At 33.5% G+C, this 13295-nt stretch overlaps 1 protein-coding gene across 6 annotated transcripts in view; it reads left to right on the top strand.

Moving 5' to 3' along the window:
• The window catches only part of NOVA1 (NOVA alternative splicing regulator 1), a 159806-nt gene that overhangs the window by 127082 nt on the left and 19429 nt on the right, over nucleotides 1-13295 (top strand). For 5 of the 6 annotated variants that reach the window (XM_066997391.1, XM_048058854.2, XM_048058849.2 and 2 more), the window contains one exon: nucleotides 1536-1607. The exons of the other annotated variant lie outside the window; for it this stretch is intronic. In XM_066997391.1, the coding sequence (XP_066853492.1) occupies nucleotides 1536-1607 (72 nt within the window). The remainder of the gene's footprint in view (nucleotides 1-1535; nucleotides 1608-13295) is intronic. 6 annotated transcript variants of the gene reach the window in all.

A 13295-nucleotide genomic window follows, 5' to 3' on the forward strand; every position in this document is an offset into this window, starting at 1 on the left:
CTGACCAACATTTTGCCAAGCTGCATATTTTGTTTATAGTGCCCTACATGGTAGTATTATTTACTTAAGCCTCTTGAAAGTGTCTCAGTTGATACCTAAGCTGTATTTATTTTATTTTTATTTTTCATTGTCTTATATTGTGAGCTGCAAGCTGGCAACACAAAGTAAGGATCTGTTTCGTCAGATTTTTTTTCTGTTTTGGCTGCTTGATTATGTACCAACTACGAAAATATGGTTCTTCATATGGCTTAACATACAGATCAAATATTTGTGTGTGCATATGTACAAGCTAATACACGTTACTTTATGCATTCACAGTGTCCCAACTTTTCATATGCATTAAGAGTTTTAGTGCAAAATTGTGTATACCTTTTTTATGAGGGACTGTCAATGATTGTAAGTAACAGAACTGCTGAAAATGTGAAATTTTGCTTCTTTTATTTCTAAACAGTTTGGGTTAGTAATTATTTGTTCATATGAAACATCACGTTGTATAGTATTTCTACATTTTATTTCTTAAAGTAAAAGTAGTGTAATTTTGGATACTTTTTATTATTAATATATTACAAAAATGTCAAAACTACATGCTTTGAATAAGTATTGTATGTTATGTTTGGGAAATGGGAATTTGACATTTTCACTACGTTTATAAAAAGAAAAGAATTATTTTGTCAGCTTCTAATACTTTAAAAAGAGATGTATATATAAAAGTTTTAAACAGAGCAGTGCTTTTTTGATATGTTCAAGATTTAATGTTAAGTATGTATATTAGAAAACATTATCAATAAATATGACTCTTAATTCTTTTTTGTGTTTATTTTGAACACAGGCTGATGATACATTATTAACCTTTGCTCAATTAACGGATCATTAACACTAATAATAAATATATTGTAGCAATTTGTTGTGAAGGTATTAGTTGCATGTTCATCCATCATGAGATTGATGTTTACATTTTTTCACATGCCTCTCAATTAAAAAAATATTAATTAATATTTTAGCAGTTAGTAAATTGCTGAAAGCTCCTTAGGTTCATATAATTGCTTTAAGGTATGGAACACAGTTTGCTGGCTATAGTCCGTGCTATAGAATGGTGCATTATAAAGTGCAAAAGTAAATTTCACTAGTTTCTTTCAAACATTGGCCCTGTTTGCTTGTAGACTGATAACTGTTTCTAGTGTGCTCATTGAACTTGCTGGAATTTGTGTTTACTATAGTCTTCATTTTCCCCAATAGAAGGAGAGAGGAAAGAATATATTCCTCATGTGGTCAGCATATTTTTTATGTGAGTTCACCATCTTGATTTCAAGTCATGAATTTGTTTTTACATGCATAAGCATGCATATTTACATGCATTTATCCAATTGACTTTAAATTCCATTAAGTTCCAATGAGTAGGAGAAAGATTTTGTCTTAGGCATTTTTTATTTATTTTAATTTTGTAGTTATGTTACTTTTGTTGGTTTATTTATTTTTTAACTGTTCAGTCTAAGGCTTGTAAAGGTTGATTTGCTCCTGAACTGCTTTGTTCCCAGACATTGCCATCTTCCCCAACTACCACCAAGTCCTCTCCATCTGATCCCATGACCACCTCCAGAGCCAATCAGGTACAGTATCATCCTACCATCTACACCATACTTTTCACGGGTGACAGCTTGCAAACTGGAGAAAAAGATATGGTGGGTTAAGGATTTATTCGTTCATTCACATATGTACACCCATAACCATAGATATCTAACTCTTATTAGAATTTGGTAAATTGAATCTTTCTTCTTTAATTTGTTTTGTTGTCCTTAATATATTGGATGAAAGCAAAATATCTTGTAGAATAGCTTTTTTGTTTGTTTGGTTGTTTTTTTTTTTGTTTGTTTGTTTTTTAATTTGATTAATAAATAGTAAGGATATGTACTGGTATGTCTGTGGATAGAGTAAATCTTGGTATATGTATATTTATGTATATATGCACACACGTATTTACTTCCTGGATCGTTTATAAGTTACAATGGAATTACCACTAAAACCATACTTAATTAGTATGGCAATACTGGCAAACAGACTGGCAATGGCAAACAGACTTTTTATTTACTTGTTTATCTCAGGAATTTTCAAATGTGTTCGTGGACAGTAACATAGGGGCATTGTTTAAAAAGTATATGTAATAAATCTTGAATGAAAATTTTTTGGTGGAGAATGAAGTAAAATTAAGTCACTTTAAGGCATTTCAAACATAACTAGTTTTAATTAACATATAGTTTTTAAAAGCATAAATTGTGCTTTTAGCACTATTTTAATTACACTAATTTGTTTCTCTTTTAACTGAAAAAAAAATCCAGTTCATTATGTCCACAAATTGTCATGGTGTTTGTATTTTTTTTTGTTTTATGAAAACTGTTAAAGTTGTTTTATACCGTGCTTTTTAGAACTGATTCTTGCTTAAGAGATACCATATTCAATTTTTTAATGTGCTGTTAAACTTAATGTACTTTGTGTTCAAATAATGTAAATATTCAGTATGTGCTAACAGTTTTTAACACACATTCTGTTTTAAGTTAACTGAGTGCTTCTATCAGACCTTGCACAAATCAGATCAAGTACCAGAAAAGTTTTCTTCAAATTAAGCTAATTTCTTCTTAAAGTTCACATCAATATTAATTACTGGTCCTCCGATATTTTGTGAACTGCTTAAAACTTGTTGTCTGTATGAACAAACAATTTAATGTACAACGGGACACAAGCATATTAAAGCAATATATCACATTTTTGATCAACACTTGACCAACTGTTGAAAGGGACATCTAATACTGAAAGTAATGAAATTTAGAGAGAAATTGTACAGATAAAAGAACTATAAGAAAACTGTTTTGATATCCCTCACTTCAATTTGAAAGCCTTCTTCATCAACTTGCTTCCATTTCAGCAACAGTTGTTTGACTTCATCATCATTAAATGACAAAATCACCTCTTTGCCAACAGCTAGAGATACTTTATGAATGCTCTCTTAAGCCTTTTTCCTCTCCCTCTTAATTTTAGTGTTTTGTGTATTTTAATTAGAAGGTTTTGAAAATACTGAACACATAGCTCTTTTTAAAAAGTGTTCTTTTTTCTTTTTTCCACTTTTTTTTTTAATATAGCTATAATCCTGATGATCATTAGTGAGAGGAAAGGGAAGAGGTGCTTTTATTTAACAGGAAATACTTATTGGGCATGCTGTTTAATTAGCATCAGAGAAGTATCTACTTTGCATCTGTTCTGTGAATTTCAAATGATCAAAAATACAATGTAGCTTATTAACCTTAAATGTATTTTTTTATTAACTAAAAACTTTAATTTTTATAGAAAGTTGTTTTAAGAGATTTTTTTCAAGCAATATAACTGAATATCCAAAGAGAAAAGTGTGTATACTTTGTGTCCTACCTGTATCCCACATTCATGCATTTTATTCTTAAACTGTATTCAGTCTGTTTTTATACAAATAATCAAGACCTCTTGAGCACCATAAAAATTTTATAAATGAAGAAGAGTAATAAGTTCCATAAGTGACTTTTGGAGCTGTTTTTGGCATTAACCCTTGAAATCCTTACTGGTTTGCAATTATTTTATCCCTTCTAGCATTTCCTAGTGATTTCTAACCATTTCAGCAGGAAGCACGAAGCACATGATAAGGCAATGAAGGATTTTCAGTTCATCCTAGTGATAAGTGATGTAGCTGGCAATTGTTTCTCATCTGTAGTAGTGATTAGTATTCAGCACCAGTATATCGACAAGTATCTGCACTGCAGCTGTCACACGAAAATGGGTTCCAACATGGTAATCTCAAACTTGTCAGTACTCATGTAAGCAAAAAATTATTACTTGAGAGAGTATTAGAGAACGAAACAAATGTGTTTCGATATATGGCTAGGTAGGATTCTTAATAAAAAATAACTGTTCACAAAATGTTATACAAAGATAAAATGAAGCTTTCCTGACTGGATGGAAGTCAGGAAATTTAGTGTTAAGGTGGAAGATACATTCACAATGCACCCTGCTTTGTAGCATATAGTAGCATATCAGACTTAAGATCATTTCATTTTTGTATAGTATTTTAATCATGACAAGACCATATTTTATATTAAAAATTAGCAGGGTGATTAAGCAACATTTAAGCAATGTTTAATGCTGGGAGAAATTGTTTGCTGTTGGAGTGAGATTTTTAAACAGAGTTGGAAGATTTCCTATGAGTCACTGCAATTACAGATCTGTTGAGGATGTGTGTAGGTGAGCTTACCTGATGATATGATCTTTCCCACTGTACTAGCATGTCAGTTAATTGTGTTCTCCTGACTGGGCTACTAGCATAGCGGACAGAACAATGTCTAGGCACAGATTTTACCACAACAGGAAAATAGTTCTGCCAACAGAAGTCAGAGGAAGCTAGGCAGGAAATCTGGCTTGTATTATGTCTTCCTTTTAATGACTTGCTTTGCCTCCATCCAGATGAGATCATAACTCCCTTTTCAGGCAATTTCAACTTTGGTTGAATTGTTTTTTGAAATATCCAGTGGTCATGAAACTGTTCGTTTTAATCGTTCTCAAGAAGTAGATAGTAGTCTCTAAAATGTTTTTTATAGTGGAATGAAACAGTCCCTACAGAACTGTCATGTTGCACTATATTGAATTCCCATGAATGCAAGAAAAACCTACACATGGGGAGTGCTTTTTTGTTATTTCTTTGTTCCAGGAAAATATACATCAGTCAGTATTATTGTTGGAAATGTCTTATTTATTTTTGCAGTACAACTTCCTTACACTTTTGCCACAATACAAATTCATACACTGGAAATTTTCAGTAAGGAAGAAAGAACCAAAGATTGGAAGAAAAAAATAAGGACACTTGGAATGCATTTCAAATAACTTTATTTCATTCCTATGTGCCTATCACTGAAAAGAACAACTTAATCTTCCTGTACAACTTAATCTTCCTGTACTAGTGGCTGAGGTCACTGGGCCTATTCAGCCTGGAGAAGAGGAGGCTGAGGGAAGACCTCATCGCAGTCTACAACTTCCTCGCGAGGGGGAGTGGAGGGGCAGGGGACCTATTCTCCATAATCACCAGTGATAGGACCCGCAGGAATGGTGTTAAGCTGAGGCAGGGGAAGTTTAGGCTGGACATCAGGAAGAGGTTCTTCACAGAGAAGGGTGGTTGCACACTGGAACAGGCTCCCCAGTGAAGTAGTCACTGCACCAAGCCTGTCTGAATTTAAGAAGAGATTGGACTGTGCACTTAGTCACATGGTCAAAACTTTTGGGCAGACCTGTGCGGTGCCAGGAATTGGACTTGATGATCCTTATGGGTTCCTTCCAACTCGGGATATTCTGTGATACTTTTAGACTGAGAGCTTTATTGTTGCCCTCTCATGAACTTTGTCAACTTTGTTTATAACAGAACACTGACATATAACTACAGTGGTAAATCTGTTCTTTGCATTTATTTGCCAGAAGGAGGAAATCAATTGTACTTTTCCACAGTACACTTCAGGTGGCAATTTCTTTTCAAAAGTAATGATAAGCATCATATAGAACATGCTTGTTTTTCCTCTGTGTTTCGTTGGAAATGTACAAGTATTAATACTTACTTTAACAGATAAGTGAGCGTACATAGACAAGCATTTCTATAATTAACTGTTTGCATATCGTTTTCCTTTGTTTACAAGTTTGTTCTTCCTTCTTATCTACATCTTGTACTGTTACAACTTATTTTAGAGGGGAAAAAAGTGATATAGGGCTTTACTTTGTATTTCTCCTTCATCCATTCGATGTACATCTGTAAATGCAATTGCAATCCTGTGCATGTTTTCTTCTCCAATGCACCCTTTTTCCATGAGACTGATACTGCTGCTGATCTTAAATACTGGCCTTAAAAGAATAAAAAATCCAAAACACACATTCCTGATGAAAAGTGAGTAAGGAAGAGTCATCACTCTTGGTAGGAGTCCTCTTCTCCTCCCTTAAAATTTAGATAGGTTTAAGCTCATTACTGAGCTTATCACAGACTTTGTCATTAACTTACTATATAAACTTTATATTTACTTTTTTTAAAGCACTATTTTGTCCTTTTCCATTTACATTTTAACGAATATACCCTATATTTTCCTGCTTTGTTGTTACACCTGAAGCTATTTTATCATTTTATATGCTGTAATACAAATTTTTTGGAGTGCTAATTGTTGTTGGGACTGCCCATTCAGTCCTCAAGATTTACAAGTTTTTTGAGCTTATCTATGTCATCTGCTTGCTGCAGTATCTGTAGTAAATAATATTTTCTAGCCTGCTTATGTGATGGGACCAAGCCAATTTTCTTGTTACTGCCTGTATATAGCAGGTAAAGCACACTCATGGTTTTTAGAGCTCATGATCTTACCTCACTTAATATCTTATTTGTTGTAGGAGGTGGAAGAAGAACTAGGAAAGAAAGCATTGGTTTAGTTTTCTGTTAGCTTTAGGACATGAAATTGGAAAACTTGTACAATACCAAACTTCAAACAATAAAGTTTTTGACAGTATACAAATCTTGACGCACAAATAAATAATTTTAAGGATGATTCCAGGATAGTAGATAGCCCTCAAAGGCTATCAAGATACTATCTCTATTTACCTCTGATAATTTGATGTGAGGGTTATTTAAGATACACTGTCTCTGATATTTTAATTTGAATATTTTAATTTTAATTCCCTAATTTTGATGTCATTTCTTGTAGTGGTATTGAGAAAATCTATTATCTTTTTTTTAGGTCTGTCACAGATTAGCTGATGGCAGATGTATCGTTTGAGTTTTTCAAACCTCAGTACCATATATTATGAAGCAAAACCAATGTGTAGTTATTTAACATTCTGATAAAATGTGCTGTAGAAGTACAGAGCTGTTATTACTGTAATTCAATTGTTCAGAATTTATGCAGTGGTAGTTCTCAATGAGAAACTACAGATAGCAACTTGACCTTTTTTCAACCTGTCAGATTGGTCTCTGATAAGTACAATCATTATATTTACATATGGAAAATGAGATCTGGGTTCCACTCACAAAAGTAATATACTATTTGGAAGAGACTTCATCTAATGGAAAATGTTTGATATGGGCCCATCGCTAAAGAATTTAGTACACTGGGTTCTAAAATTACAAATACATGAAAACCGTAAACGTAGTATTTTTTTTTTCTAGTTATAGTGTCAAACCATTTTTTGTTTACAAGTAGATGTATGAGAAAGAAATCAGATTTGGTGTGGTGGTATTTGTAAGGAATGCATCACGATGCTTAAGGGAATAGAGACAATAAATGGGCTCTGTAATTTGCATGTCTTACTGACTTTTTCTGGAAGGTCCCCAACCCCAAACTTATGGTATACCTTTTTGCCAGCAGAAAAATGCTTCACATAATTTCTCAAAATAGCACATTTCTCTGGATAGATTTCAGCAAGGATTTTCAACTTCAGTTTTACTAATTACTCAACATTTGGTGTTCTTTTCTATATAGGTCTTGCCATCGGTATTGTAATAATGCAGTAATAATTTTGACTCTCCATTGAACATTGTTCATTGTAACAAGGTTAAATGGATGTGTCTACAGTAGTTACAAAGACATCTCCTTCTGCAGTGTGAAAAAGCCCTTAACATTTTAGATTTACATATATGTTTTATGGATTGAAAATTCATATCTCTATAAAATTATTTTTTTTAATAGGATGACAATTTATTTTCCAATTACATGTTGCCTATGGCACACTATAGGCAGCAAATAATGAGTAATGTTTGAGATAACTTACCTAGAAAGGGCTAGGGAGAATTATTCCCTTGTTCAAGTGATAGGGGTCCAGTTGAGGTTCCGGTGCTTCAAAGGTAAACCTTTCCTGCTTCTGCTGTTCAGTGGAAATTCTTCATTTCATGGCTAAATGCTAAGTAGAATTAGCGTATGCTCCATAGAATAACTGTAAATACTTTTTCTGGTTCTCAGGTTAATGCATTTTTTTTTAATATATATATTTCTCTTGTTCTTTGACCGCTTTTTCCACGTTATTTTGCAGTTTCTGAGATCTGAGCTTTTTGCTTGCACTGTCTACTTAAAAGTTATGGATTAAAACTTTTCTTTAGATACTACAAATATTGTTTAAAAAATCATATATTCAAATCTTGTTGGTTTTTTCTTTTTCTTTTTTTCTTTTTTTCTTTTTCTCGTCACCTATTTAAAGTTTTTCCCCTTTGGACAAGTATTTACTTGTTTCCTTTCCCCATCCTCTCTCAGACCACACAGCAAGTTTAGGCTTCACTGTTCATTGTTCCTTTCTGAATGTAGGGGAAATGTTGGGAGCATTCATGAGGCGTAGGGAAAGATGTAGCTTTCTCATGGCAGAGTCTCTGAACACTGCTGGCATATTTTTCACTGAATGTCTTGAATGATCTGCCACGTGCAGTCTTGTAAGTAGAAACACGATTTCATGTTTACATATTTTGTTTTTATTTTATGCTTGAAAAGAATTAGAATCAATTAGCTTCACATGTCATCCTCTCTTCAAAGAGATTCACTTTCTCAGGGTAATGGCCAACATTATCGTTTCTTTCAATGAATCATAGGATGGATTGGATTGGAAGGGACCTTAAAGATCATCTAGTTCCAACCATTCTACCATGGGCAGGGACACCTTCTGCTAGAGCAGGTTGCCCAAAGTCCCATCCAGCCTGGACTTGAACGCTTCCAGGGATGGGGAATCCACAGCTTGTCTGGCCAACCTGTTCCAGTGCCTGACCACCACCTTATTCCTCTGAGTAAAGAATTTCTTCCTTATATCTAATCTAAACCTTCCTTCTTTTAGTTTAAAGCCATTACTCCTTTTCTTATCGTTACGCTCCCTGACGAGAGTCTCTCTCCAGTTTTCCTGTAGGCCCACTTTAGGTACTGGAAGGCAGCTATAAGGCCTCTCCAGAGTCTTCTCCAGGCTGAACAACCCCAACTCCCTCAGCCTGTCTTCATAGGAGAGAGCTCCAGCACATTGATCATCTTTGTGGCCCTCCTCTGAACTTGCTGCAACAGGTCCATGCCCTTCTTATGATGGGAGCCCTGGAGCTGAATGCACTAATCCAGGTGGGGTATGTGTTTTAAGCTCTGTCCCATGTAACCTAAAGTTGGCACTGTCAAACTGTGTCAAAGATTAAATTTGACTTCTAGTCCTTCAAACTCATACTAGACATACTATTTATCAGACCTAGTACTGGGAGGAAAAAAAAAAAAACAACCAACCAACCATATTCTAAGATACACAACACAGAGTCACTTGGTGTGCTCTTTATTGTTTGAACAAATCTGAAGTTCAGAGCAATCTCCAGAATGCAAATCTGGATGACTTTATTGTGTTTTTCTGCTGCATGCTGTGTCAGTCACATGACGGTCACATGCATAAGTTTTCAACTAATCAGAATTGTATTTAGCAGCTCTTGGGGAGTTCAGAATTTATACAATCAAGAGTTGCATGAGAATGTAGAAAGAGACATTGGGTTTACAAAGCTTCTTGTCAAACTGGGACAGATCCTGTGCAGCAGAGTATGGAGTAGAAAAGGCGATACCACATTTTTCTGACATGTCAGAGATAAGTAGAGTGAGGCATGGTCAGCCTAGCCCCATTTTGAAGTTTCTGTATGAAAAGATGATCCTGCATTGGCCATATGATAATTATTTTTTTCTTTGTGCCATCTAAAACAACATTATTTTCCCAACTTGTTTGTAGGGATAGTGCAGCAATACACTACTTTCTTGCTGACATCATCTACCTTTTGCTTGCTTTGAGAATTCATCAGGTGGTGGGAAGTCACAGATAGATGTGAGACAAACCCAACCATGAAAATAGGTGCCTGCCTGGTATAAACAAACAAAAAAGAAATGAATAGCTTCTTTATATACAAGTTACAAAAAGAATTTTGCTGATATATTGCACTATAGGAAATAAGAAATGGAAAATTTTTCATCTTCCGGAGATAAGGTGCATCTGTTGAGGTCTTTGCCTGTAGCATAGCGTCCCCGACTTCAGGTAGTCAATACCTGTTATTATGCTTTACCCTGCAGTCAAAACATTATGCAACTTCATCTTATGCAGAATTAGTATTTTCTCTTGGTTTTGTGCCTGTAGTTATTTTCACACACTTTTTTTTTTCTCCCTGCAAGTAGATTAGACTTCCTATTAGTAATAAGTTATTTTGAGGCATAGCTTGCAAATAGTGGAGCAGTGGGAAGATCATGACCATAGACTCTAATAAATATCCTTAGAAACGTCCAGGGGCTGAGTTCACTGTTCTCTTATCTCCCAGTGGTGTAAATTTCAGTCTTAGTATTTTGTAGACTTGAAGAGTATTTGGGGATAGAGTTAGTACTGGCTGTGTGGCCTTCTGCTTTCCCCTGCTTCTCAAATGTTATCTTAGCAAATGCAGCATTACAGATGAGAGTCTGTCTGGGGTCTTTCTTTTTCTCACGTTATTCAGCAGTAGTAAACAACTGCATGACAATTCATTCAGTTTAACTTGGAACCTAGGATTTGAATAGGGTTAATAAAATAAAAAATACTATTTCTTTAAAGTCTCCAGATTGGCAATTTCAACTGCAGTGTAAATTCTTGGTTCATGTTTCTAGTAATGTAATATGTGGTCTCCATGCTTCTCAGTTCTTCATGGTTATTTTTGTTGTTCACTTCACCAAAACATAAATGCAGTAAAAATAAAATATTTTAAGATGTTTTATTTTCTTATTAGTAACTGTGATATTAAATAACAGCTGCACGCTACGCATGAGATACGGACTGTCCATTTAAGCTCTTACTGTGTTACTGGTTCATGAAGTGAAATTGATTTGTGGAATAGATTGAACAGTGTTTAATGACATTCTTTAATAATGAGTACTGAAGCAAAATATAATTTCTTGAAGATCATATGCAAATAAGTGCTCGTATAATTTAGTGATGCAGAAACAAGAAATCAAGTCAAAAGATAAGCAGATCTTTGAAGACTATATATTGATTTTTATATTTGAAATGTTTAATAAAATAACTCTAAATGTTGTCCAAAACCAATATTATCACATTCTGTTTTAGAAACAGAAGGAAATGATAGAATTAGCTCTTTGTTAAAGAAAGTTCACAGGTTATAGTTCACTTATATTTGAGCCTTTAAGAGGCTCATCCCCTCCTTTAATTATTTCACAAGTAGTTAGGTAAGTCATGTTACACTTCACATGAACACTTAAAGTGAAGACTGCTTTGCTTTATGCAATGTGAGTGTATATACTAAGGGTTGTCTTCACTGCATGCCATTTCTAAGTATAAGTTATGCCTTCCTTATATTAATAGCAACGTGAGCAACAATAATTGAGGAAAGATTACAACCTCAATGTGATGAAGTTTTTTTGAAATCTGAATTTAATAATTTAATTTAGAAATTACTGATGCCAATAATTTGAGATATTTTATTATAAAAATATTTTTAATGTAAAGATACCTTTCTGTAAGGTTTATTTTTATTAAAGACGCTAGTTAGCAAACATACTACAAAATTTCTATTAAATTACAAATATTATTACAGCAGATATTTCATAAAAATTGTTATATTCCATAGGGTATGTACTATTCCACATTTGCTATTCAAACTAAAATGGAATTACTTTGATATATTTAGTAATGGCAAGAATTTTGTAATTCACAAGCCATGAAATGTTTAAACTTTTATTATACTGTAATTGTCCTAGTATTTATACTAGCACAGAAAGGCTTTCTTTTTGAGCTGTCTGAATTTTATATTGATGGTAAGAAAAATAATAAAAATGAAAGAAGAGAATATAAACCTGTCTGTTGGACCATGGGATATCTCAACAAAATTGGTGCTTTTTAACATCACCAAGAACATTTTGTCATTTCAAAAGTAATGAATGTTCCATAGTAATATTGATAAAAACAATAGTTCAGAATGTGTGCAGTATTATATAAACTTTCTGAGATGGTAAATCATTTATAAGGTACTGTGAAGTCAAAACTGTTTAGTAAATATATTGATTTCCTCACTTTTATCATTGTATTTTTTTTCATTTTTTTTTAAATAATAAAAAAAATTGTAATCCATGGGAGCTGAAGAATATGTATATACTTTGCATAGTAGTTGAGGTCAGGGCAAGAGTTAGATGCTAGCACTTTTTCAGTGTATCTTTAAAAATTAAGTTGTAAATCCAAATTTCCAGTATATTTATTAACTCCAAATTTATTCTTAGTATCCTACTTTTCCAAGTTAATGCACACATAATCACACATATGTAATGTAGAAATAAAAATGTGTGACCTATACATGTAAATACAGCCATATATAACATCTGTGCTTCACCACCTCAGTTGGTGTAAGTAATTTTTTTTCCATGTGGATATTTACATCAGCTGATTATCTAGTGAAATTATACATGTACAAGTTATCTATATTCAAGTGATGCTTGTGCCTTGGATTTGTAATGCTTAATTGAATCTCAAAAGTTCTTAATTTCTTTTGTTTTAAATCTCTTATTTATAGATAGTTATTCTTTAATGATATTCGACTCCACAGATTCTCATTGTGGGAGAAATATAAGACAGAACATGGATGTATGGACACAATATGTTTCGCAGATATGCAATTTGATAACAAATATATACAAGATTCCCCAGTGAACCAAATTTAATGTCATCTAAATCCAGGATCTTTATTTCACAAGAAGGATGCAATTGTACATCCTATTGTCTCTTACAATTGTAGCTTTTATTGATAAGCTAGGTCAACTTTCATAAATGGTTTGTTTTAGCACTAATCAGTCTTTGTTTCTGTTTACTCAAATGATTGCTAATTTCATTCATTACTTCTACCTATTCCAGTGCTCTTTTCCTTTCTTTTTTTTTTTTTTTTCCAGTAGTCGTCACCACTGGCTGGTGCCATTCTTGGTTAAAAATGTGTAATTGCAAGTATATGAAAAGGTAAAAAAGGAGATAGGCTTATAAATTATGCATGTACTTAGGCATAGATATACTGCTGTGAATATGAAGTTCTAAGCCAGCCACTTAGCTTTAGGTATTGATATATTTTCCTAAACCAGCAGCTTGATACGACCTTGTTTTGTTCTCTGATTCTTGTTAGAGACAGTGTTGGCCTCTGAGAGGAAAGTTTTGTAGTGGCTTGTTGGAAGACTCTATTTGCATTAGAAGGCTATGTAGTGCTGTAGTAGCGCTTATTAAATTTGGAGATATCCACTCATTAGTGAAACTATGTTCTT

This window comes from Anser cygnoides, chromosome 5 (assembly GCF_040182565.1).
Source record: "Anser cygnoides isolate HZ-2024a breed goose chromosome 5, Taihu_goose_T2T_genome, whole genome shotgun sequence".
In the NCBI taxonomy this organism is placed as follows: Eukaryota; Metazoa; Chordata; class Aves; order Anseriformes; family Anatidae; genus Anser; species Anser cygnoides.